At 48.5% G+C, this 27,645-nt stretch overlaps 2 protein-coding genes across 2 annotated transcripts in view; both read right to left on the reverse strand.

Annotated features, from left to right (window-relative positions):
* The window catches only part of LOC120107020 (glutamate receptor 2.7-like), a 31,589-nt gene extending 10,614 nt beyond the window's left edge, over nucleotides 1–20,975 (reverse strand). Inside the window, exons 1-6 of the mRNA XM_039120170.1 lie at nucleotides 20,862–20,975; nucleotides 20,352–20,535; nucleotides 8,199–8,480; nucleotides 5,918–7,221; nucleotides 5,520–5,832; nucleotides 5,013–5,419 (exon numbers count right to left, since the gene is read on the reverse strand). Coding sequence (XP_038976098.1) covers nucleotides 5,013–5,419; nucleotides 5,520–5,832; nucleotides 5,918–7,221; nucleotides 8,199–8,480; nucleotides 20,352–20,535; nucleotides 20,862–20,975 — 2,604 coding nt within the window. The remainder of the gene's footprint in view (nucleotides 1–5,012; nucleotides 5,420–5,519; nucleotides 5,833–5,917; nucleotides 7,222–8,198; nucleotides 8,481–20,351; nucleotides 20,536–20,861) is intronic.
* A 2,317-nt stretch (nucleotides 20,976–23,292) lies between these two features.
* On the reverse strand, nucleotides 23,293–24,486 carry LOC120107021. The gene is made up of 2 exons (XM_039120171.1): nucleotides 23,739–24,486; nucleotides 23,293–23,666 (listed from the first exon to the last, which is right to left on the reverse strand). Exons 1-2 carry the CDS (start codon nucleotides 24,484–24,486, stop codon nucleotides 23,293–23,295), a joined length of 1,122 nt encoding a protein of 373 aa, XP_038976099.1.
* Between the last annotated feature and the right edge of the window lie 3,159 nt (nucleotides 24,487–27,645).

The following is a 27,645-nucleotide window of genomic DNA, read 5'->3' on the forward strand; positions in this document are numbered from 1 at the left end:
GCAAGGACGCATACGGTACAAGGTACCCATTTATTTAATGTTTTTACATTACGTATTATTGGATTTCTCTGCCGACGTCCTCGAAGAACGGAGTCCGAGCAGAGAAGCGTCTTCAGTCGCCTCGGCGCAAGGACGCATACGGTACAAGGTACCCATTTATTTAATGTTTTTACATTACGTATTATTGGATTTCTCTGCCGACGTCCTCGAAGAACGGAGTCCGAGCAGAGAAGCGTCTTCAGTCGCCTCGGCGCAAGGACGCATACGGTACAAGGTCCGGTGAATTCCCGTCACGGGCTGACGGGTATGCAGTCCATTTGTAAGAAAAGAATCCGGTTCGCCCCGGCAACCCGAGGCTCGGATTCGAAATTCGTCGCATTAAGAAGTCCTAAGTCCTAACGACCGCCCTAGGGCTTAGTCGAATTCTGGACTAGGCTCGGAAAAACGTTCCGAGCCCAAACCCTCGGTATAAGCACAAGCGTTGCTACACCATTAGTCGAAGAACCGAGCAATGGAGCTCGGCAAGCCAAACTCTAACTCAAAACCCTGTGGCGGGAAAAGCTCAGGCCCTAGAGCCCATATCCTCGGAACCTAAAACAGATCCGAGCAGAGAAACTTGTTTAAACTACAATAGACGAATTTCCACACAAATGAATATTCATTTCAAAAAGCCCGGAGGCCTAGTACAAGAGCTCGGACCCGGCCTTAACAAAGTATAGAGGCCGCTCCGGCTTACAAAAAAGAAAAAGAAGATAGGAAAAAGGGGAAAACTACACCAAGGGCTCAGGCCCGGCGACTTCAGGAATAGTTGGCTCTTCTGCGGCCGAGGCCCCCACGGTGGCTTTGGGAGCTGCCTCGGTGACCTCGAGAGCGATCTCGCCTTCTTCAGCTTGACCCTCCTGGTCGGTCCCGCCAGAAGTTGGAACCTCTACCTCCGCCTCCGCTTCTGGGTTTTCGACCCCAGCGCCTGGTTGAAGCAGGCTAAGGTCGAAATCTGGGAGAAGTCGCCGCAACTGATTGCGGAAGTCCTTAAAGCCCTGGATGAGACCATTGACGCCTTCCTCTTCCATCAAGTCGCGAAACTCTTCCGATTCGCGGAAGAGCTTGACGGCGTCCTGGGCCTGCTCCCGGGACTCCTTCTCTCGAGCCTCGTGGTAGGCGGCCTTCCGCTCCAAAATCTTTATTTCTCTCTCGCGATCCGCGAGCAGAGATTGCACGTCAAGTAGACGGATCTCGAGATCTCGGACCTTTATTCGAGCCTCCCCCACCTCCTGCTCGCGTATAGCGTGCGACGATTCGGCCTCCATCCGGCGGGCCTCCGCGGCGCGCACTTCAGACATAGTCAAAGAGTGCGCGCCCTTCTCCTCTTCAAGTTCGGCGACCAGAGTCCGAACCTCGTCTTCGGCCGCCCCTAGCTTCGCTTGAAGCACTTTCTGCTCGGCCTCAGACGCGAGGAACTTTGTTTCGGCCTCCTCGCGCCCCCTTTGATGCCTTCGGGCCCGGTCCCGATAGTCCTGGATGATGTGAATCATCGTCTCGGTCTCGTGGAGGCGCTGCAAGAGGGACATGTGAGACAGTTTTAAGCCGAAACACAAATTTGCACAGAGATAAAAGTTGACTTACTCGGATGGAAGAGCAAATAGCGGAGTCCATGAACTCGCCGTAGTTCATGGACCGAATTTTGGCCTGGTCGGCCGGGAGCAGCGCGACCCGAAGAACTTCGCGCGCCACTTGTGCATTATCGAGGGCCGAGTCGCCCTCGAAAACAGCCCATCCAGGAGCGTAAGGCACCCGCTCCTGAGGACCCGAAGAACCCGCCAGACCAGCCTCAGCTGGCCTGGGTGCGGCCAACCCCGTTGCTTCTTGGCTATTCCCCGGCTCAGAGCTGGGGAATTGGGGTCGAGTAGACGGCTGACCGGACCGCTGCGTGGTAGAGGTGGGGCGTGCGAGTGCCAGATCTGTTGAGGTCCTCCCTCCCTGGTCAGAATTTGGAGCTTCCCGCCGACCAGGGACTTGCGAAATCGGCACCGGACATGGAAGTGCCGTCGTGGCTCCACCAGAGCCCACGCCCTCTCCCCGACCAGCCTCAGGGCGCACGGGGCGAGAGGCGTGCGCCTCAACTGTTGTGGTCGTCGAGGTCTTCGTCGAGGTCTTAGCCGAGGTCTTTGCTTTCTTCCTCGGCTCGGTCGGTTCTCCTGAGAGTTCGGCCGCCCTCTTCTGGAAGCGGGCGAAAAGGACTTCGCTCTTGGTCACCATTTTTGCGATGTCTGCAAAGATAAGCAAAATTAGAACATTAGAACAATAAGGAAATAAGAAGTTGCTATAACTATCCTTACCCTGAGGACGTGCCGAGCTCAAGCCCACGTTCACCAGGGCGTCCTCGCTAATGAGGCCGTTCAGCCAAATCCCGTCCCCAAGGCTGCGGATGATATCGAAGATCTCCTGCTCACGCGGAGAAAGCTGGGGGAGCCTGTTGATGGATTTAAGTTGGGCCGGCCTCCACCTGGGGTCAAACCCCCAGGACCGTTCAGAACCCAGGAAGAAGAATTTCTCCTTCCAACCATGAATGGATGAGGGGGCACCATGAAAAAGTGGCCGACCCACCCGGAGGGCGATGTAGAGCCACTCCCCGTCTTCCGGGTTCGACTTGAAAATAAAAAGTCGCCGGAAGACGTTGATAGAGGTAGGAATCCCCTGTAGTAAACACAGTGACAGGAAACCCATCACTGCCCTCCAAGCGTTTGGAGTGAGTTGCGCCGGAACCAACTGGCATACCGCCAGCAACTCATTCACAAAGCCGTGAAGGGGAAATCGGAGGCCGGCCCAGAGTGACTCCGAGTGCACTCCGATCCAGCCTACCGGAGGATCGGTTACCCGATCCCTTCGCCTGGCGGGTTCCAAACGGAACCCGTGAAGAGGGAAAAACCACTCTTCGGTCATCTCGACCTCCAGGACACTCATGGTGGATACTACTTCGCTAGGCGACGAACCCATCACAAGAGAGGGAAATCAAAAAGAAGGGGGACCTGGGAAAGATGCCGGAGAAAAGGGACTTCGGTCTGAGGAAGACTGGAAGAATAGGAAGCTGGAAGCAGAAAGCAATAGAAAGAGGACAGGGGGCCGGGGGAGAGTTTATATAGACCTCCCCAACGGCCCGGATCAGCGAAGAAAACGCTGCGTCCCGGTTAGATGATAACACGTGTCGGTCTAAAAGACAGAACGACGCATTTAATTAGGGCTAGCGCTTCGAACATCGAAGCGCCCCATCGGATCGTGCGGAAAGGCGTCCGCAATCGAAGATCGTGCGGCCCCATCATGAGCCCACGACGCGAGGACGCTTCGCAAAAAGTGCCCCAATAATGAGACTCTTCGGGAAAAGAGAGACGCCGCCTATTAAAGGCACCTCAAAGCGCTCGATAATTCAAAACGCGCAACAAATTAAAATTTTCGGAATCCGTAGTGCCCCAACTAAAGCTACTTCCCACGCTCCAGCTGGTAGCCAACTGGAACTCGGAAGTCGGGGGGTAGTGTTGGGGGAAAAACCCCAAGTCATACCGCCACGGAGGCGCTCGGCTAGAGAGCGCCGACCGGAAAGGCGCTCGGCCAAAGAGCGCCGACCAGAAAGCTGCTCGGCCAAAGGATGCCGACCAGGAAGGCGCTCGACTAGAAGGCGCCGACCAGAGTGCGCCCAACCAAAATAAGCTGCTCGGTTAGAAAGTGCCGACCAAAGACAGCGCCGAGGCGCTCTGCTAGAAGGTGCTCGCCTAAAGGGCGCCGACCAGGAGTACTCAAAGCAGCCCCGCCACAGGGCGCCCCATTGGGCAATCAGCTCGGCTCGGCACCCTCGCCGAGCCGATGCCTTGGCCAAATGATCAACCTCCGCCTAAAGTCCAAAGGACTTGACAACTCCTACGGCTTGCGACCTGCCACTATCTCCAAGCCATCAAGGCATAAGATCTCCTCAGGCGTTCGGCACGACCTGCCATTAATGCATGAGACTCCCTCAAGTCTCCGATGCACTCAGGCATTTAATGAACACGGCCCAAGACGATCTCCGGATCACTGAACCATCAGAACGTATGGCTCTCCCTGACCGCCGGTTCATTCGGTAATAAATGCACTTACCATCTACGGACCCCAGGCCCGCCGTAGCCGGCGGTTCAACCACTCCAACAGGTCCGATCGACCGTGACAACTCCCTGATTCCGGTCTGATCCGGTCCCGTTCTCCATTACGCCATTAATGGGCCACATGGTGCCCAATTATTACAAAACAGGACAAACCTCCTGTCACCTCCCAGGTAACAAAAATCCTCCTATAAAAGGAAACCTGGAGGGAAAAGGGGGAGAGGACCAAAAACAAGAGAAAAAACCCGGAGCTGGAGAGAACCCTCCTAGACCGGGGGAAAAAGGAAGAAAACAGCACAGACACAATTAAAAACAAGATTCTCTGTCTTCTCCACATACTCTCTCCCCTGCTCTCTCCACATACTTGCCCCCTCTGACTTAGGCATCGGAGGGCCGGCGCCGGGGAGCCCGGCCACTGGCTTTTTTGCAGGACAGGACAGGACTGGACGCACCACTCCTCTTCGGACGCTCCCACGCCCCCCCGGCGGAGGACGCAGCCAGCCGGCGCACCACCGTCCGCCCCCTGCAGCAGCGGAGCTCCTCCTTCTCCGGCTTCACGGTGGCCCCCGGGTCCAATTTCCAGCAACAGTTGGAATCATGAAACATGTTTTTTCCTCTCAGGGTTGTAACATGTTTGTCATACTTTAGCTCAGAGAGCTACAGCTAATATCAGACCCTTTGCTCACATTTCTGTGAAGTATTTTGCGGAACAAGAATTATGAACGGTTTTAGAGGAGAAAGTATGGCAAATGATACAAGAAGGTGCGATGCATGGTAAGCCCTGCTCTGTGAGGAGCATGTCTCATCATGAAGATATGTGATGGTTATGTGATTATCTGATAGCAATGCGAATCCATGGAAAATGGTAGGAGAAATGGAACTTACGAAGCCAAACCCCTCAGCCTTGTAGGTTGGTCCAACCATAGTGTAGTCTGCGCCATGTTTTGATAGGAAAAGCTTCAGGCAGGGAATCTCATCAAAGATAGCTGCAACCCCTCCATGAGCACTCCCATTTCTCAAAGCCTGAGCATACTGGTCAACTGTACTGTAGTTCCTGAGCTTGTTCTCGCCGAAGTTCATTCCCTTCAGCATCTCCGACACGAACGATCCGTCTTGGTACCCAATATATTCTCCATTCTTTAGCAGCTCGTTCACGTCAGTTACCGTTGGCTGGAGCTGTTGCACGGTCAGCATCGAAGTCAGGCTCGCCGTGTAGCTCGATGTCAATATGAGCACCACAAACACCAAAATGATCACCGCGAACCTCGATAGATTGCTCTCCAGCTTCTCCTCTGGAAAATTTGTCCAAATCCAATGGAAGTTAGCCGAAGATCGATGTACGTACTAATAAGCTCCTACGATAGATAGAAGCATGAGAATCGATCACCGAACTGTGGGCGAAGACGAGGGTGGAGAAGGCGAAGTAGAAGATGAGTCCAAGCTGCTGGGTCGGCGTTCCCCGGAACTGCTTGTTGATCCGGTGCTCGATCACCCACACAACAAACCCGGTGAAGAAGAAGAAGGACAGGCTTCCGAGCCAGAGATCGGTGGTCAATGGCTTCAAGAAGATCCAAATGTTCTTGCTCTTGTCCTCCTTCACCGGCACGATCATCGACACCCCGGACTCGGTGTACGGCAGAGTGAAATCCACGTACAATGACCGGTTGAATAGGATCGTCACGTCCCCCACCACGGCATCAAATTTCTGCATCCCATTTATAGGATCAATGAAGAAACCCGAATATCAAATTAACGGTGTTACTTGAGATTTAAAGTGTTCTTCTGCTGACCTTATCGTAGACCTGGTACACGAAATTGTCGTAAGACTCGTAGTCGTAGGGTACGTACTCGTAGGGAACAGCATACGGCAGCGCTTGCATGACGGCCTCGAAGACGTCGATGCAGTATCCGGTGACGGTCACTTCGTTGGTGGACGGATTCCGAGACACGTTCACGAACTCGTTGAACCCCTGCTTCACGGGCACGCCAATTCGGAGCTTCTTTTCGTTTGTCGGAATCTGCCACCCTTTGGGCACCGTCGTCGAGTCCCCCGGCCAAATGACGGGCTTTAAACCCGTCCGATCCTTCGAACTTGCCGGTGACCGGGATATCCCGGACACCGGATTCCAGAATCCGATCTCCCTCCCCACTTTCCCGTTCACATTCACAATTTCGAACGCGGACGACTGCAATTGCCCGTTGCTTAGCCGGAATTCGCCGGATAGGCCGTGGAATCGGGTCTTGGAGATGGCCTCTAAAATTTTCGGCCCGGTCTGGGACTCGCCGAGCTTGCCCAAGTCGGAATAATACCCAATTTCAGATGGCCTCTGCTGGAATACGGGACTCGGGGCGCCCACTTTCTCCACCGCCATCGCCAGCGCCCAAGCGGCGTCGTAGGCCCACAACTGGAACACGGTCGGGTCCGTCGGTTCGGCGGTGGGATTCTCTCGACGGAATCTCGCCTTAAATCTGGCCGTGAAATTGATGATATCCTTCGATCTGGGAATGTACGGCCGCACCCCGATCACGCCCTGCATCGAATCGATGACCGTCGGGTCGAGCAGATCCAGGAGATTGGTGATCCCGTCGGTGGTGATCCAGGCGTAGTCGTCGGTCATCATGCCGAGTTTCTTGGCCCGTTGGAACAGTCGGGAGCCGAGGCCCGGCGTCATGTGGACCACGAAGACGCGGGTCTGCATGGTCATGAGCTTGTAGAGCTCTTTGTCGAGCTGGTCGTCGGAGGCGGAGGGGGAGATGACGCTGCGGTAGGGGACGCGGGCCTCGACGTCTTGGAGGGCGTCGGTGAGGGAGGGGATGATGCCGGCGCCGTAGTCGGAGTCCTTGTAGATGGGGACCGACTCCCGCCATCCGAAGTGTTGTACGATGGCGGCGATGGCGCCCGCCTGGGAGGAGTCATTGAAGGTGGCGCGCACGAAATAAGGGGTCCGGGCGGAGGAGAGGGAAGGGCTGGTGGCGGAGAAGGAGAGGATGGGGATCTGCGTCTTGTTGCCGAGGTCGGCGACGAATTCTGCCTGCGATGAGGTCTGGGGGCCGATGATCGCTTGGACTTGGACGTTCTTCAGCAGGTCCACCGCTGCAGCGATGAAAAGGACAATGAGTTAATTTTCTCTTTTCCTATCTTCTTGTTCGTTTCTTTTCTTGGGTTAGACCAAGTTGCAGCGTTTGTGGCGTGTGGGCTAGGTTTGATCTCAGACTAAGACTGGACCATGAATACTACTTATTAGTCTCACCAGTTCTGTTCTAATACTCTAGATTCCGAGACGACGTTTTTGTTTCTAGAGCTCCGACTTTTCATGTTGATTTCTTCGTACCTAGCACTTGCTTCTCCTTCCTGTACTTTGACAAGTCAAAGCTACAAAATACCTATAGAGATCCATTTTCGTAATTGAATCCATCAAGATATTGATAGAAATTTAAGCATTCGGTTAATATCCGTATCTATATCTATATTCGTTAAAAAAAAATAGATATAAATATTGATTGATAACTTTTCGGTATATATCCGAATATTTGATTCTATTTATAATCTTATTTAATTTTATATATCACTCATATAATTTTTTAAAAAAATTTATAACCACATTAACACGTTGTTAACTTGATTTATTATCTACTTAATAATATTTTTGATTTTATGATTATAAACTTAATCATCCGACTTATATCTATATTTATATTGATACTTCTAAAATTCAATTTCTATTTATATTTGTTTAAAACAAATATGAATATGAATTCTTGCTTCGACTAGTATTTGTATCCATATTCATATTTGCCAAACAATATGCTGGTATGCAATCCGTATTTAATTTGGTTTCAGGCCTAACCTAGATGCGTGCCCATGTCAGTAGGCATTTAAATAAGTCCAACCAGTTGGACTGGCCTGAAAGTATTGACTTCGCTCCATGCCAACCTTTCTTTGTCATATTTTAGAGGCTCAATATTTTGGGAAGAACGTGAGGAAGAAATGTGGAACATCCTAGCCAATGGAAGAAATCGTAGCGGCAGAATTTAGAAATTATCTTCTCAAAATATATAAAGAGAGGATACCTGCAGAGGCCGCCCCAACGTCATCTTGGTTTGAGTCTCTGGTATGCAGAATTATCCTGGTTCTGTAGTTACGATGGGCAGCATAGAAATCATCGATCGCCATGGAGATGCTGGTCCGGGACCTCTTCCCCTCTATACTCCCAAGATCAAGAATTACACCAACATCAACCGATATCGTCAGATTCTGAGCCAAAACCACCCCGGCTCGGTCGCTCACAAAGATAGAGAAGATAACCAAAAAGGAAGATGCAGCGAGAAGAAGGTGGGCCTCTCCATCTAGACCTGAAGCCTCTCCAATCTAACTCATGAATAATCCTTCCTCGTTGTAGCAGGTTTAAAGGACCAGAGACTAGGAGAAGAAAGAAACGAAGGCATAGCTTGAGATGGAATCACACGGGCCTTGGAATCTTATAGCATGATAACGTTCAGAGACTGGATGGGAGCTGGCGGTTTGTCTCTCTGGAAATTATGTAAGACTACGCCAGAAACTAATGTTTTAATAAAGGGATTTCCCACCCTCCCAAAGGACTCTACTATTAAAAAACTTCTTGTTGACTAGTTTCACAAGAACCAGTCCAATAACTTCAGCAAGTTATTGAAGGGGATTTCCTAGCTCCTTCGTCGCCTGGCATTCCAAAATTTTTCTTTGAACTTCTACGGAAGACATTCACTCTCCTTTGTATTCATTACTTTCTTATGATTTGGCAGGATATACTCACTTTAGAACTATATAAATTATCATTTTTATCCCAAAAAAAAACAAATTTGAAGCAACACTACACCCAGCTTTATTTGTTTATTTGTAAATAATTGACTTTCACTCCAGAGGGCCTACGTGGATGGTTGTTGCCTCCACTTCTTCTAGTGTGGAGACTTCACCATCCGATAACTGAAGCTGTGTTAAGTGGAAGCTCTATTGGTACAAGATACATACTTTTCTTTTTTTTTAGTTGACTGATTTTCTTATTTAAAGGACAGATTGCTATTATTGTTAAAAATTTAGTTTATTATGTTATAAACCTTCGATTCTTATTTTCTTTAAGTACTGAAATTTATTTTTATATTTTTTTATTTATTCGATTTGTATGAAAAAAAAGGTAGCTTATCCATTCTGACTTATCCCAACCTGCATCGTCTAACTTCACCCACCATGTTCCACTCTGAGGTACGTATGGATATATGATTACCAACTACGTAGCGAGTATGATATTAGTTTACTCAACCCATAGCTGCCTCATTGTCATCTCTAACAACCATCTAATGAAGCCTTGATTCAAGAAAGAGATAAAGTTGAAAGCCAATATACACACATAAATCATAGACATAATTGTGGGGGAAAAGAAAGGAATACGGTGATTGATAAAGAAAATTCCATGCTGCACTAAGTTCCAGGCTTACATATATAGATAGCATACAACAATTTTGAATTTTTCAAATTCAAAGTGAACTAGAACGTTGGGGAATTGTAAAAGCTGAATTTATCAATGATAGTGATGCCATCTTATCTATTCATTAAGAACTCGGCCTAAAGTAACCAGCCCTCAATTATGCGAAGTATACCTAGCTCAGTGCGCACATTCTCATAAGCACTTAGTTATGACAGGATGGCCAACTATCCAGCTATTTTCTTCGCCCGAGCCGAAAAGCGACTCGACCTCGGAAGTTGGGGGGCAAATGATGGGGGGCAAAATGGATTGTCCTGCTCGCAACATGGAACCACCCAATTTCAGCAAATAGACATCAGCACCGCGCAGGCCAGACCTCAGTCTCGTTGAGCACCAGTCCGACCTCGAGCGGGCATCCTGCAGGATCGACCAAGAGCCGAAGAGGTCCCGTCGACCGTAGGTATCTATAATGATGCCTTTCAAGCCGGGCTCGGGGTGCCCTGCAGGATTGACCAAGAGCCGAAGAGGCTCCGTCGACCGCAGGTATCCACAATGACACCCCAGCTCGAGCTCGGGGCCCCTTACCGAGCTGACTTCAGAGCCGAGGAGGTTGTGCTGACCTCAAAGTCTGCCGAGCCAACCTCACCAAATGTATGTCACGGCCCCCCAAATCGGCCCGACCTCAGTGCTCATTAAGCTGACTTCACAAAGTAAAGGCTATGGCATCCAAGCGAGCCCGATCTCGCCTTCGGCTGCATACATGTGCACGCCTATGCGCGCCCCTATGCCTGCATATGTGGCCGTATATTACAACCTCACCACGTCATGTTTTGCTTGCTGACCACTCTACAACATGATGACCAAGGGCCATTCTTACTGCCAAGGGCTATACCCTGTTAATGCATGCAACGCCATACCGTGCATAGGAACAGCTCGAAACCTGTGCCCCAAGCAAGCCGTGGACATATGCCACCTGAGCACCTCTGCGGGGACTATAAATAGCCCCATCAAGTAATGCCTAAGGACTTTTGGCTGGACCACCTAAGATCTACTCTAACTTAATCATCGGAGGGCTCTCATCGGAATCCTACCAGTGAGACTTTGTGCAGATCCGCGGGTGCGTAGGAAGCGGCGTCCCGACTCCATCCCGACCGGTAGCTCCTGCGACTCCTCCGGTGTGGTCACCCTCGGGCCGAATTTGAACCACAACAGAGATGATACTCCAAGGATCCAGGCATCGTTTGCATCACGTTTCCGTTTTTTTTTTTTTTTGCTAAGCGTTTGCATCACGATTCTTTGGTTATGACGTTTTGTTGCAATGCAGGGATGTATAGGTTTTTGGCCAATACGACATAAGATGTCACTAATTAATGAATTGATTATTACGAGCTAGTTGCTAGGAAAGTGCAAGGAGAAATACTGCGATCATTACAGGGCTCTAGAGGTTAAAGAAGTAACGAAGTATCTTGAAGTCGTTTTCAGCAGAGTCATGGAAAATTATCATCTGTCATCAGCCTGCAGCTTCTTATAACAAGCAAACGTAAGAGGGCCGTTTTCTGTCATACATCTTGTTCATTTAAGCTTAGATAGAAAAATCAGCACATCACTTTTAATCAACTCTCTCGGAAAGCCCCCATCTCAGTAGATTAGTCTGCTCCTTTTGGGCTTTTATCGGCCATCGCAATCTGCAAGTAAGGCTGCAAATGAGTCGGGTTGACCCGAGACCCGACCCGGCCTGACCCGCGTAGACCTAACCCGACTCCAAATTTTAGGACCCGTGGGTCCGGGTCGGGTCTTAAAATTGGACCCGAATCATTTTATGGGTTGGGTCTGGGTTTACCGAACGGATCCGATCCGACCTGAATGGACCCGAAGAGAGAAAGAGAGAGGGGAAAAAAGCAAAAGAGAGTTTGTTTTTTTTTTCTTTTTTTTGTGTGGGTCGTGGCACTATTGATCCGTCAGGATCCTCTCTCGGTCTATTACACTGTTGATACCTCTGGGTCGTGTCTCGGTAGCTGGCTTTCCTTTTTTTTTTTCCTTCGGTTTTTTGGTTTCTATTTTTTTTAACTTTTACAGGGAGGAAGTGAGGGAACACCGAACTGAATATGGGTCATGTGCCAGTTTTCTGCAATGGAATTGGATTTTGGAAGAAGGTCTGGGATTTTTTTTGTCCTCGTGAGAGGGGGAGCTGCAAGACACCAAGTTCCGTCCAATCAGCCACATGGACAAAAAATAGTGTGATATGAAATTTGGCTTGTAGACCGACTTAGTTAGTAAGTCGGGGTCATCTGTTCTGACTGGAGATCAATTGCAAGTCTTTCAAGTCATGGGTCACCCAGCACCTCATAATTATGATATGACCAAATTAGATTTTCCCAAATTCTTTTCCAAAAATAAAAAAAATTGGACCCGATTCGGATCCGAACCCGATCCGACTCGGACCCGGCCCGACCCGGACCCAACTCGGACCCGACCCGACCCGGCCCGATCTTCAACCAGGTCGGGTTTGGGTCCAAAATTAGGACCCGAATAAAAAACCGGATCGAATCGGGGTCACCCAAGACCCGACTCGACCCGACCCATTTCCACCCCTATCTGCAAGCAAGCCGTTGCCATTCCTCAGCACATGGTTGATCCTAACTTCCTGAAATCCATATAGCTGGTCCAGGACATATCACTGGACAAACTATATGCATTGAACCTGTTACTATATCAGGAATCAGCCGGCAGGTGCAGTGCTGGATATTGATAACTGCCGCACCTCAAACCCATCCTGGGTCGGCCACACGGCCGCATGAACCCTAGAGCAATGCTTTAGAGATCATGCAAAGTCTAGGATGAACAAATATCCAATAACTTAATAGTTAATAGCCAAATAATCCAACTAGATAAATCTATCATAATCAAACTAGTTCAATTATAGAATCTTCAAATGGTCAGTCCAGGTGGTGACAAGGGCTTTCTTCTTCTTGTATTTGTTGCTCTTTTTCAGCAAGGGACAGTCAGCTTTGAAATAGCCCGGCTTCTTGCATTCATAACATCTGATTCCCTCTCCTTTCCTTTTCTTACCTTTATCCTTGTTAAAGGAATTCGATGGAACTCTTTTCCTATGGAGAGGCTTCTTCCTGTTGATGAATCTTCTAAATTTCCTCACAAGAAAGGCTTCTTCATCATCTTCCTGATAAGTGCTAAATAATACATAAATTAATATCTTATTCACAGCACTTATCATTATTTTAATTCATATATTTTATGAATTTAACTAAAAAAATGTGTTACCTTCATTATTGCATTTTAATAAATTATTAAAGGTAATTCGAGTTTTACTTATTTATTTACTGATTGAGTCTAATTTATACAGGTCGAGTCAAACTCATTTGGGATGATCCCTGAACCCAAATCGCATGCACCCTGCGATTCAAATCCTCTCAGATTTTCGATTCAGCCGTTCATCCCAACTCTATTGTTTCTTTCACATCTAACTAAGCTCGACTTTTCATGTTCTAACATTTTGTCCCAAAACTTTCCACGTTGCACTGTTTAAACCCGTATCACATTCATTAGATTTTATCCCGATTGAAACCAGCCATTCCAGTCATTCCATCGTCCACGAATTAATTCCCCTGCTTTACATCTCGTGCATGATCTTCCCTTCCACATTTTTCTTATCCTCTCCTATCTCCCACGTGTTCCAACCGTATCATCCTATCCTCCCATATCCCACGTTCGGCCGACTGCATTAGATCTCCCGTTCAAAGACCATAGCCATAACGCTTTCCAGATTAATCCCAGCAAACTTCCCACGCTTGTCCTCGCAAGTCTTCCACGAACCAAACCAAGCCATCCGAGTCCCAACTTCCTCCCATCCTCTCGGCTTCATGGATTGTATTCCATCTCTCAGCCGAGATCTCCACGTCCGCAGCCTCCTTCCCCTGTTCCACGTCAGAGCTGTGTCTCCTCCACGTCCTTCCCGAGCTTCACGGATCGGAGGATGAGTTCCCCTTCTTCCGGACCAAATCCCAGCCATCTTTCGGACTGATTCCATGATTCAAACTTCCATAGCCTTTATCCCGTATCCATCGTTCACAGCCTCCTCTGCTTCCTTCCCATCCGCATACGTTGCTTCACATCACAGCCGTATCCCTCTTCTCAGTCAAATAACTTCTTCCAAATCTCCAGCAGAACTCATCTTCTCCGAAAATCAAGCATCCTGTGAGCCATATCCTCCCATTCGGATTTATTCCATCGACCACGGAAGAATCCTTTGCTCCGCGTCACCAGATCGTATCATCCTTCCTCCCGAACCAATCCAGCATTTCTCCGGATGGATCCCAGCCTCCAAGATCCTCTCAAACGCCCGCATCTTGCATCACTCCCCTGTTCCGAGATCCATCTTTATCCAAGCAACCTCACACAACCAATCTCAAGCCGTCAGCCGAATCCAACCTTTCATTATCCACGGAACAGAGCAGCTCCATCTCAGCGGGATAAGCTCCAATCCAGTTGCAGATGCATCCATTCCGGGATATGACCGAGTTCAATCCTCCACATGCGTCCAAGCTTCTCCTCTGCTTCCGGATCACTTCCTCCCAACGACATCTCAGCAGTCCGGGATGATTCTTCCAACATTCACAACGTCTGCAGCTTCTCAAGCTTCTCCGTATCAAAATCCAAACCACCGCAGCCCAGCGAATCCCTGCATTCAGCCAACGGCAAAGGTCCATCCTTATCCGTGAGTTCCTCCTAGAGCCTCCGAGATCCAGCTCCAACTTCTCTCGCATCCGGATCTCCCGCGGCCAACAAATCTCAGCTCCATCCAGCCGCTTCCATCCTTATCCCACATTCAAGCTTATCCTCCGCACAAAACAGGGGGGCTGGGAGGCTATAAAAGGAGGAGAGCTTTCTTTAGGCATTCATTCCTTCTTCCCCCACCGGTTATGTCACGCCCCGGATCCGGATCCGTGACACGGCCGTGCTATTGCCGACTACTGCCCCCAATAGCACGCAGCCTCGTACATGGTCAACAGGTAGTCAAAAGTAGTCAAACTTGCATATATCAAAAGAAGGTATTACAACACACTGGTTCATATAAAGTACAGAGCTTCTACATAGTTTATATACACAAAAGTTTATTCACATCATCCCAAAAATACGGAAGCCCTGTTGCAAAAGAAAAATGCTTCTAGCAGCTGTCACTGGTGGTGATCTGAAAAAAAAACGTAAATGAACAGGCATGAGCTACACGGCTCAGTAAGTAATCCTGCATAATCTTGTCGAATCAACTAAAAATGCTAACCATGCTTATCAGGGTTTGAGAAGCTGACATGTATGCTATCTAATGAATCATCATAATAAAATATCCATGCTGAGTGAATAAAACAGTATCCTACAATATCAAGAAATCATGTAACATGCACACGTAGGAAAAATCGTGCCACCGGCATGCCGTGGTCATACTCTCAGATACTACTGCGAAGTCATTCTCGGCCACTGGCGGGGCCGGCTCAGTTATTAGGCGGCCACTGGCGGGGCTGGCTCAGTCATTCTCGGCCACTGGCAAGGCCGGCTCAGTTGCATTCGATCAGTAGCTCTTAAGAGTTCGTGAACAATATTTCTTATAGGTGGTACCTCATGGATGCTACGGCGAATTCGTTATCGGTCACTGGCGGGGCCTGCTCAGTTATTAGTCGGCCACTGGCGGGGCTGGCTCAGTCATTATCGGCCACTGGCAAGGCCGGCTCAGTTGCATTCGGCCCGTAGCATCAAGAACCCTTAGGTACCCCTTGCAAGATGTGCAAACAACTAGAGGCAATTCATCATCATGCTTTATGCTCATGCTAATGAAAATTAAGACTTGCAATTCTATTCACCTTACATGCATCATGAAATCTACATAAGCATAATTTATGCATAATCACCAATTATATGGCTAACACATGCCACTCATACACATGATTCATAATCTATATCTTAGGATATAATGTAATCTACTTATTTCGTAGGCACAATGGAAATCATAAAGCACATATAATCATAACTTGTATAACTAAAGCATGCCATATACATTCACCATTCACAGCTTATAATTTAGGGTACATGACCTACAATACAAGTATAACGGGTTAAATGTCATGCATGATCCATAAAAGATTAGGACAGGTTACTTACATACATGATTCACAACAAGATTAAAACAAGTTACAGTGATTCGCTTTCTTCCAAGTTTTTCATGTCCTGGTGACGGATCCTGAGCCACTGATAGTCAACTTTAAAGACCACGCAATAGCACGTATCTGGTAGGATAGTGATTACGGGTATCGATCCACAGGGATTGGGGTATAGTTGTTTTCTTAAAAATAAAAATATTTAAAAGAAAGAGTTTGTGAAGATAATTAAACTAAGGAATTTAAAAAAAAATGCAATTAAAGGGATATCAGTTTAGAAGAACCTAGGGCATGGAATTCACCACTAACATCGGAACAAGGGTTATTTATATTTTATTTCGTTCTTGGATTAACATGCAAATTGGCTACAAGCCTAATAAGCATTTAAATAAAAATTCACAAAAGTAATTTGGGCATAATCCATCTTCAGTTGGCATGAAATGTCTACCCTAATCTAAGGTGGCAGCACATCGCATCTTCCCTAAGCATGAATTATCTTATATTTACCTAGTGATCATGAAGAACAGTTGTACGAACATCATACTTAAAATCACAGAAATTAAATATGATTCAAAAGAAGATATCCATTAAAAACATTAAGTTCATACAACCCCAAGAATATAAAATCAAATATAAAACCCTAATTCCTTTGTTAGGGCTGCATCCAGCCCTGGAGAAGAAATCAACCCTGCATATAGTTGTGGACGATAGCAACAGTGCGAAGAGCTTCCATCTTCTTCCTCCCTCCCTTTCCTGATTCCTTCCTCCCTTCCTCCTCTGCTTATTTTTTTATTTCTCTGGTATTCCCTCCTGAGAAGAGAATGCCTCTAGCCTTCATCATCGACTCCCTTTTATAGCCTTCACAGCCGCTGTTATCTCATCACGTCGTGGGAAGATAAAGATGACAGGAAGTAGGATAAGGCTCACGAGTGGTTAATCGTTGGGAGATAATCCGTGATGAAGCTGTTATTCTGATCCGTGATGAAGAAGATATGAGCTGCAACTGCTGCGGAGAAGATCTCGGATGCGGAAGGAGCTGGAACGGTGAAGCTTTGTTTTGAAGAAGAGGATCAGGATGATCCTCTGTTCCGTTTCCGAAACAGGGGATGATAATGTTCGGATAATGTTCACGGCTGGGAGATGAAGCTCAATCGCAAAGGATTCGGGAAGATGAGGAGAACATGATGAAGTTCAAAGCTGTTAATCCAAGGGATGAAGTTGTTTGGGATACAATCATCTCGGGAGGTAGATTTGAAGTGATCCAGTTAGATGAAGAACTGATCGGTTTGGGATGCAGGAGCTTCGGAAGACATGGGAAGCTGATTTACTTGGGATTCCTTTTGACGTGGATGAAGGGAAGGGATCACGAAAGTATGGGATCATGGGAGGATAAGATTAAGATGCCGTTGGGAAAGATATGAGTTAGTTCACGGAAGGAAATGGTTGGGATTCATTCGGGAAGATGCAAATGGGATACTCGTAACAGGGGAACTGCTGGCAGTGGTTGGAATCGAATTCATGGATGGATGCTGCTGGTTTGGATTTAGTTTAACAGAGCCCTGTTCGTTGGAAGCGGGAGATCACCCATGGTTGGCTGGTTTTGCTGAGATTTGGAGCTCTCCATGGAGGGTAGACAGATCCGTGGGTGGTTGGATCGATGAAGACTCGGACTCTGTTCCGAAGCAGGGGTTGCGGAAGGAATGAAGATCTTGGATGACCGAAGCATGGAGGAAGTCGACGAGATAAGCTTAGATGCTGGATGCGAAGATCATGGGATATGGCCTGATCTGTTCAATGCGAAGGAGAAGCTTGGACGATGGCTGGAAACGGTTGGTTTGGATGCTGGGACTTGGCTGGGAGGAGCTGGATCTTATCGTGGGTCACGGGAGGATGAAGCTGAGGAAGCTGGGGAGCAGGGGATCTTTGGATAAGGCTTGGGATTTGTTGATAAATACTGAACGGTAATGAAGGGGATATGAGAAGTTAAGTTGTTTTGTCAACGGAGAGGAGCTGGGGGTTGTGTTTAGAGATGGAATAAGGATGGGTTGAGGCTTTGAGATCCGTGCAATTAGATAATATACTTTGAGATATAAGAAACAAATAATTGAAGAGATTTTATTAAAATCAGATCATGTGGAAAAAGAGTTGGGTGACTGAATCAGAGGGTCTTGATTTGTGGGGTGCATATGATTTGGATTCAGGGATCATCCCAAATAAGTTTGACTTGACCTGCATTCATTAGGCTTAATCATTAAATAATTAAATCAACTCGAATTACCTCTGATAATTATTAAAATGCAATGATGATGGTAACACATATTTTATGGTTAAATTTACGAAATATGTGAATTAAAATAATGATAAATGCTATGAATAAAAGGTTAATTTATGCATTATTTAGCACTTATCAGCCACCTAAAATCACATCATAATAGGCATATTATTTCCTTTTTACTTGTTTGGATCCTACCCGAACTATAGCCCAAGTCTAATGCATCCGTATTGGAGCTTTAATTGGGTCCATATGGGTTAATTGGCCTGCTAATTGGTCAATAAGCTTAATCCCCAACTTAATTGGGTTTAATTCCGGGTTTAGGGTCACCGTGGTTTATTTGGGCCTGAGTCAGGATTAATCCGGGGTTAATTTGGCCCCAAATTAGTCACATTGGGCTTGAAGTAGACCTATTTCCACTAGTTTGGTCTGTTAGGACCAATTTCAGCCGAATTGGGTTTGGGCCTCATCCAATTTGGGCTTAATTTTGATTAAATTCATAGTCTGGGCTCGTCCAGACTTAGCCCAATTTACTTGGGCTCGGGTTCAGGTTTAATTGTATTCAGATTTCCCTCCATCCCTCACCCGGGTTCACCCAAATAGACTGGGTCTGGTTTTATTGGGTTCGCCTAACCCATTTAATTATATATTTAAGCTTAACGGGTTGCGGGTTCGGATCCGACCCGCAAACCCGATACCATGTTTTCTTTCTCCCCCTTCCAGAGGCTTCCGCCTCTTCACCTTCCCGACTCACCTCTCTCTCTTCCGGCTCTCTTTCTCCCTCTTCTCTCCTTCGTTCTCACCGGAAGCCACGCCTCCGATCGGTCCTCCGGCCAGATCTGTGGCCTTCTCCCTCTCGGTCACTCCCTCTCCTTCTCTCTCTCTTTCTCTTTCCTTCTTCTTTGTTTTCGCCGAGACCCTAGCCTCCGGCCGAGCCCTCAGCTTTCCCCGGCTCCGGTCTTTCTTCCCTTCTTTCCCTCTCTCCTTCTCCTTCGCTTTTGCAGGCGGCCGGGGAGGTGAGGCTCCCCCCGATCCACCGATCGAGGCGGGGGTTTCCCCCCAGTGCACCGGCGGAAGGGAAGGCCAGCCCTTCCTCCCTCCGAAGTGATGCCGGAGAGGGGAAGGGCTCGGAGATGGGTCGGGATCCGGCTATAACCGAGAGCCTCCACCCGCTCCGTCCACGGCAAGGCATGGCCGGAGGGGATGAAGCCTCAAGGTCCGGTGAGTTCATCATTTTTTTTTCTTTCTTTCTTTCTTTCTTTCTTTCTTCTTTTTCTTTTCTTCGGTCCTTCCCTCCGGCACCACCACCTCTTGCCGGAGAGGGGGCGGTGGTCCGGCCGGGGCTGGCGGCCTTGTGGCCACGCCGGTTGCCGGCTCGGCCTGACCGGCGGCCCGGAGCTGCCCCCCGAGCCCTAGGGTAGCCGCAGCCGAGGCTGGGTGCCCTGCAGGCGGCTCGGCCCGAGTGGTCATCGGGCCTGGTCTTGGGCCGCGGCCATTCTCAGGCCGGTCCAGGGTCTATGGGTCCGGCCCGTGACCCTTCTCCCTTCTGCCGGTCTCCTCCTCTCTGTTTCATGGTTGAAACAGAGGGGAGAATCCTCCACAGAGGGTTTCTCCATGCTTTAGAATTTTATTAACAGGGGTCCATACCTGGTTTTAGTCGGTTTCGGTCGGGCAGTACCTCCCCCCTTGTAGTCCCTCTTTCCTCTTGGAGCTTCAGGGCTCCTTCGCCTTCGGCTCCCGGGTTTCGGCTCTCTCTCTCGTTCAGTGTTCTAGGGGGTCTGTGACTTGGGATTCCCCGGCAGAGGCTTAAATAATTTGTTTAAGGGATGAGACCCCCCCTCTGAGAGGTCCCATCCTCTCCTTTCCTCCTTGCTCCGGGACTGTCAGCCGCCCCCGTGTCTCAGGCGCGCCGGAATCGGCTGCCAGCAGGGGGTGAGGTCACCGTCCCAGGGTTTGCATGGCTGGGGATTTCCTTCTGTGAAGTCCCATCCCTCCTACCCTCTGGCTCCGGGACTAACAGCTACCCCCTGCTCTGCCATGGTGTCTGGCTTACCACTTGGGGCGTGAGGTGATGTTCTGCCATGGTGCCTGGCTTACCACTTGGGGCGTGAGGTGACCCTAGCTACCTCTCCCCTGTCGGTCTTATCCTTTCGTTTCTTAGCAGGAGGTGGCAACCTCTTCCTGGTTGCCATTATAATAATACTGCCCACAGTAAAAATTTGGGCCCAAACCCCTGACTGGGCCTATTTCTTATTGGGCCTAGTAGGTTGTGGGCCCGGACATTACATCCTACCCCCCTTAAAATAAATTTCATCCGCGAAATTATACATACCTCTACCTTCGAAGAGCTGGGGGTAACTTTGGCGCATCTCCTCTTCAAGTTCCCAGGTGGCTTCCCGTTCAGTGTGGTTGGTCCACTGAATTTTGACATAAGGGATGGTACGCCTCCGAAGAATTTGCTCCTTCTTATCGACGATGCGCAGAGGAGCTTCCTCATAGGTCAGGTCTTCATTTATCTGCAAGGGTTCATACTGTAATACATGGTTGGGATCTGGGATGTACCTGCGTAGGAGGGAGACGTGAAAGACGTCGTGTACTCCTGATAACTCTGGAGGTAGGGCCAGCTTGTAGGCGACCTTGCCCACTTTAGCGAGAACTTCGAATGGGCCGATGTAGCGGGGACTTAGTTTACCGTGCCGCCCAAATCGGGTAACACCCCTTGACGGAGAAATTTTTAGGAAGACAAAGTTTCCCTCCAAAAATTCCAATTCCCTCCTGCCTTTGTCAGCCCATGTTTCTGTCTGTCCTGAGCGGCTTGTAGTCTTCGCGTTATTAGCAGTACCTTATCTCTAGCACTCTGGACCAATTCAGGACCGAGTAGTTTTCGCTCTCCGACCTCATCCCAATGCAGCGGAGATCGGCACTTCCTTCCATATAGAGCTTCATATGGTGCCATTTGGATGATGGAATGGTAACTGTTGTTGTAGGCAAACTCTACCAGAGGTATGTGGTCGTCTCAGCCTCCACCTAGGTCCATGGTACAAGCTCTCAACATGTCTTCCAGGGTCTGTATTGTTCGTTCTGACTGACCGTCGGTCTGGGGGTGGTATGTGGTACTGAGCCTCAATTCGGTACCCATGGCCTTCTGAAAGCTTTTCCAGAATCTGGATACAAATCGGGGGTCGCGATCAGAGACGATGCTCACTGGCACTCCATGTAGGCGCACAATTTCATTAATGTACATTTGGGCCAGCCTGTCCAATGAGGTTCCAACCCTAAAGGGTAGGAAGTGAGCTGACTTTGTGAGGCGGTCGACAATCACCCACACTGCATCATTCCTTTTTACTGTTCTTGGAAGCCCTGTAACAAAGTCCATAGTGATATGCTCCCATTTCCATTCTGGAATCCCTAATGGCTCTAGTAACCCTGCCGGCCTCTGGTGTTCTGCTTTTATCAGCTGACAGGTCATGCATCGGGCAACATACTCAGCTATTTCTCTTTTCATACCCTTCCACCAGTAATGCTCTCGGAGGTCCCTGTACATCTTGGTACTGCCCGGGTGAACGGAGAAGCGGGATTGGTGGGCTTCTCCTAGGATTTCTTTCTTTAATTCCACATCAGCTGGGACATATAATCGATGGCCGAACCTCAGGGTACCATCTGAGTGAATCTGGAGTTCGGGTCGTAACCCTTTTTCTACTTCATCCTTGAGTTGGCCTGTGCGTGCGTCAGACTGCTGAGCGATCTTTATTCTGTCGATCAGTGTCGGTTGTATCCTTAGAGTGGCCAGTAAACTTTTCGTAGCTTGTACAATTACTTCTACCTGCAGGTTATCAAGGTCCTTCTGAACCTGTGGCTGGGTGGTGAGTAGTGCAGATGAACTTACTGCTGACTTTCTGCTTAGAGCGTCAGCCACCACATTAGCTTTGCCTGGATGATACTTGATATCCAAATCATAGTCTTTCAGGAGTTCCAACCATCTTCTTTGCCGCATATTCAATTCTTTCTGAGTGAATATGTACTTTAAACTCTTATGGTCAGTGTACACTTCACAATGCTCTCCATAAAGATAGTGCCTCCAGATTTTCAGGGCAAAGACCACTGCAGCTAACTCTAGGTCGTGGGTTGGATAATTCTGCTCATAGGGCTTTAGCTGTCTCGAGGCATAGGCTACTACCTTGCCATTTTGCATTAATACACAGCCTAGCCCGGTTTTGGAAGCATCACTATAAATAGTAAATTCTCCATTTGTGGATGGCAGAGTTAAAATTGGAGCAGATACTAACCTCTGTTTTAACTCCTGGAAGCTCTTCTCACAACTGCTGTCCCAGATAAACTTGGCCCATTTTTTGGTTAATCGGGTCAAGGGAGTGGCTATTTTGGAAAATCCTTCCACAAACCGTCGGTAATACCCGGCCAGTCCCAAAAAGCTTCTAATTTCTTTGACATTGGTGGGATGAGGCCAATCTACCACTGCTTCTATTTTCTTAGGGTCTACTGACACCCCATCCCCGGAGATCACGTGACCGAGGAATGCCACGCTGCTCAACCAGAACTCGCATTTGCTCAGCTTGGCATATAACTTTTTCTTCTGAAGGGTCTGTGGTACCATTCTTAAATGAACTTCGTGCTCTTCCCTGCTCCTTGAGTAAATCAGTATATCATCAATAAAGACTATCACAAACTGATCTAAATTCTGCTTGAAGACTCTGTTCATTAAGTCCATAAAAGCAGCTGGGGCATTGGACAGTCCGAATGGCATAACCAGAAATTCATAATGCCCATACCTGGTTCGGAATGCAGTCTTTGGCACGTCATCAGGCTTGATTTTTAACTGATGGTAACCGGACCGCAAATCTATCTTGGAGAAGACTTGGGCACCTTGCAGCTGGTCAAACAGGTCGTCGATCCGGGGCAGAGGATATTTGTTCTTTATAGTTATCTTGTTCAATTCCCGGTAATCGATGCACAGCCGCATGCTCCCATCCTTCTTTTTTACAAACAGTACTGGAGCTCCCCATGGAGACACACTGGGTTGAATAAACTTTTTATCCAAAAGTTCTTGTAATTGTGTCTTTAATTCTCTGAGCTCAGCAGGGGCCATTCGATAAGGAGCCTTGGAGATAGGTCCTGCTCCAGGGGTGAGGTCTATAGTAAATTCGACCTCTCGATCAGGGGTAGTCCCGGTAACTCTTTAGGAAAAACATCTGGATATTCTTTGACTACCGGAATATCTTCTTGTTTGATTTCCTTTTGGGTATCCGTGACATATGTCAGGTAAGCCGTGCACCCCTTTCTGAGTGCTCTAATGGCTCGCAAGGAAGAAATGAAATGCAGTGTCGGCTTACATTGAGGGGGCGTATTGTTATTCTGAAAGAAGAATTCTGGTTCCCCTGGCATCCAGAATACCACTTTCTTATGGTAACAATCAAGTGGGCATGATACTGGGACATCCAGTCCATCCCCAAAATGATGTCAAAATCATGCATGTCCAGCTGTAGAAGATTTGCTTCTAATTCTTTTCCTCCCAACTGAATTATGCAGTTCTTGTATTTAGTGTCAACTATCACTGTCTCTTGAAGGGGTGTGGCAACATGCAATGGTTCTATTTTCTCAGATGTGCAGTGTAACTGTTTGGAAAAACTAACTGATATGAAGGAATGTGTGGAACCAGAATCAAATAGAATAGAGGCATCAATCAAATTAACTGGCAGTGTACCTGTCACCACTTGGTCGCTCGCACTGGCGTCCTGGCGGGTCAGTGCGAATACTCGGGGGGTGTTCCTTGGCTTCTGGCCCTCGGTTGCAGGAGGTCTGGGTGCCCTCGTTGGGCAGTCACGTGCCATATGTCCGAGCTGCCCGCATGTAAAACAGGCCCCAATTTTCTTCAGACAGGGCCCACTATGATGCTTGCCGCAGCTAGGGCAACCTCGGTTCTGTCTCTTCTTAATCATAGACCCCTTGATGCCCTTGGGCCTACTGCTCTGTCCTCCTGCTGGCCTGGCCTTCATCAGATCACTTCTTTCTAAGTCAGGCCTCATCAAGTCGGCCTCAACCTTCAAGGCCCGGTCCAGCACGTCTCTGTAGCAGGTGAATAGGTGAGAAGATATCCGAGATCTGATCCTGTACCTCAGCCCCCGCTCAAACCGGCTTGCCTTACTCCTTTCATTTTCCATGAACTGGGGGCAGAACCGGCCCAGTTCGTTGAATTTGCTGGCATACTGTAGGACAGACATATGCTCGGACTGCGTCAGTGTCAAAAATTCATCTTGTTTCATCTGGCTCACCGAGTCCGGGAAATACTCTGCATAGAACAGCCTCGTGAAGTCCCTCCAAGTTATCCTGCTAGTGGGGTATGCGGGCTCCATGGTCGTCCACCAAAACTCGGCGCTCCCCTTCAGCTGGGGAATGGCTAATCGGACCTTCGTTTCTTTGGGGAACTGGAGTGCTTGGAACATCTTCTCCATATCCCGAATCCATGTCTCGGCCGCTATCGGGTCCGGTCCGCCATCAAATACTGGTGGGTTCAATCGTCGGAACCTCTCATAATAAGAGCTGGTTGGTTGTATGGTAGCTAGCTGTATCTGCTGCTACTGCTGGAGGAGCTGCGCCATCAGCTGGTACACTCCAGCTAGATCCGCGCTACCTGCCCCAGAGCGTGGTGTATCTGGGGACTCGGAGCAGTAGCTAGGATCCGGGGACGGTGGCCTCCTATCATCCTCCATATCTTATAGTGTTTACTGCAACCAAAATTCAAAGTAAGAACAATATACCCTAATAAGTCTCAACACCCTTAACTACCCGTTAACCCCAATTTTATTGTTATGTTCTTGTTAGTCCTAAAGCTCTGATACCACGAAATGTCACGCCCCGGATCCGGATTCGTGACACGGCCGTGCTATTGCCGACTACTGCCCACAATAGCACGCAGCCTCGTACATGGTCAACAGGTAGTCAAAAGTAGTCAAACTTGCATATATCAAAAGAAGGTATTACAACACACTGGTTCATATAAAGTACAGAGCTTCTACATAGTTTATATACACAAAAGTTTATTCACATCATCCCAAAAATACGGAAGCCCTGTTGCAAAAGAAAAATGCTTCTAGCAGCTGTCACTGGTGGTGATCTGAAAAAAAAAACATAAATGAACAGGCATGAGCTACACGGCTCAGTAAGTAATCCTGCATAATCTTGTCGAATCAACTAAAAATGCTAACCATGCTTATCAGGGTTTGAGAAGCTGACATGTATGCTATCTAATGAATCATCATAATAAAATATCCATGCTGAGTGAATAAAACAGTATCCTACAATATCAAGAAATCACGTAACATGCACACGTAGGAAAAATCGTGCCACCGGCATGCCGTGGTCATACTCTCAGATACTACTGCGAAGTCATTCTCGGCCACTGGCGGGGCCGGCTCAGTTATTAGGCGGCCACTGGCGGGGCTGGCTCAGTCATTCTCGGCCACTGGCAAGGCCGGCTCAGTTGCATTCGATCAGTAGCTCTTAAGAGTTCGTGGACAATATTTCTTATAGGTGGTACCTCATGGATGCTACAGCGAATTCGTTATCGGTCACTGGCGGGGCCTGCTCAGTTATTAGTCGGCCACTGGCGGGGCTGGCTCAGTCATTATCGGCCACTGGCAAGGCCGGCTCAGTTGCATTCGGCCCGTAGCATCAAGAACCCTTAGGTACCCCTTGCAAGATGTGCAAACAACTAGAGGCAATTCATCATCATGCTTTATGCTCATGCTAATGAAAATTAAGACATGCAATTCTATTCACCTTACATGCATCATGAAATCTACATAAGCATAATTTATGCATAATCACCAATTATATGGCTAACACATGCCACTCATACACATGATTCATAATCCATATCTTAGGATATAATGTAATCTACTTATTTCGTAGGCACAATGGAAATCATAAAGCACATATAATCATAACTTATATAACTAAAGCATGCCATATACATTCACCATTCACAGCTTATAATTTAGGGTACATGACCTACAATACAAGTATAACGGGTTAAATGTCATGCATGATCCATAAAAGATTAGGACAGGTTACTTACATACATGATTCACAACAAGATTAAAACAAGTTACTTACAGTGATTCGCTTTCTCCCAAGTTTCTCACGTCCTGGTGACGGATCCTGAGCCACCTAAAATCACATCATAATAGGCATATTATTTCCTTTTTACTTGTTTGGATCCTACCCGAACTATAGCCCAAGTCTAATGCATCCGTATTGGAGCTTTAATTGGGTCCATATGGGTTAATTGGCCTGCTAATTGGTCAATAAGCTTAATCCCCAACTTAATTGGGTTTAATTCCGGGTTTAGGGTCACCGTGGTTTATTTGGGCCTGAGTCAGGATTAATCCGGGGTTAATTTGGCCCCAAATTAGTCACATTGGGCTTGAAGTAGACCTATTTCCACTAGTTTGGTCTGTTAGGACCAATTTCAGCCGAATTGGGTTTGGGCCTCATCCAATTTGGGCTTAATTTTGGTTAAATTCATAGTCTGGGCTCGTCCAGACTTAGCCCAATTTACTTGGGCTCGGGTTCAGGTTTAATTGTATTCAGATTTCCCTCCATCCCTCACCCGGGTTCACCCAAATAGACTGGGTCTGGTTTTATTGGGTTCGCCTAACCCATTTAATTATATATTTAAGCTTAACGGGTTGCGGGTTCGGATCCGACCTGCAAACCCGTTACCATGTTTTCTTTCTCCCCCTTCTAGAGGCTTCCGCCTCTTCACCTTCCCGACTCACCTCTCTCTCTTCCGGCTCTCTTTCTCCCTCTTCTCTCCTTCGTTCTCACCGGAAGCCACGCCTCCGATCGGTCCTCCGGCCAGATCTGTGGCCTTCTCCCTCTCGGTCACTCCCTCTCCTTCTCTCTCTCTTTCTCTTTCCTTCTTCTTTGTTTTCGCCGAGACCCTAGCCTCCGGCTGAGCCCTTGGCTTTCCCCGGCTTCGGTCTTTCTTCCCTTCTTTCCCTCTCTCCTTCTCCTTCGCTTTTGCAGGCGGCCGGGGAGGTGAGGCTCCCCTCGATCCACCGATCGAGGCGGGGGTTTCCCCCCGGTGCACCGGCGGAAGGGAAGGCCAGCCCTTCCTCCCTCCGAAGTGATGCCGGAGAGGGGAAGGGCTCGGAGATGGGTCGGGATCTGGCTATAACCGAGAGCCTCCACCCGCTCCGTCCACGGCAAGGCATGGCCGGAGGGGATGAAGACTCAAGGTCCGGTGAGTTCATCATTTTCTTTTCCTTTCTTTCTTTCTTTCTTCTTTTTCTTTTCTTCGGTCCTTCCCTCCGGCACCACCACCTCTTGTCGGAGAGGGGGCGGTGGTCCGGCCGGGGCTGGCGGCCTTGTGGCCACGCCGGTTGCCGGCTCGGCCTGACCGGCGGCCCGGGGCTGCCCCCCGAGCCCTAGGGTAGCCGCAGCCGAGGCTGCGGTGCCCTGCAGGTGGCTCGGCCCGAGTGGTCATCGGGCCTGGTCTTGGGCCGCGGCCATTCTCAGGCCGGTCCAGGGTCTATGGGTCCGGCCCGTGACCCTTCTCCCTTCTGCCGGTCTCGTCCTCTCTGTTTCATGGTTGAAACAGAGGGGAG

The sequence above is a fragment of the Phoenix dactylifera genome, unplaced genomic scaffold (genome assembly GCF_009389715.1).
Source record: "Phoenix dactylifera cultivar Barhee BC4 unplaced genomic scaffold, palm_55x_up_171113_PBpolish2nd_filt_p 000728F, whole genome shotgun sequence".
Lineage (NCBI taxonomy): Eukaryota > Viridiplantae > Streptophyta > Magnoliopsida > Arecales > Arecaceae > Phoenix > Phoenix dactylifera.

Bases quoted from the DNA above. Each gene is read 5' to 3' on its own strand.
- LOC120107021 (XM_039120171.1), bottom strand. From the start codon at position 24,486: ATGGAGAAGATGTTCCAAGCACTCCAGTTCCCCAAAGAAACGAAGGTC. The intron at 23,667-23,738 runs GTACACTGCCAG...CCTTCATATCAG, and splicing joins GAGCGACCAAGTGGTGACAG to TTAGTTTTTCCAAACAGTTA.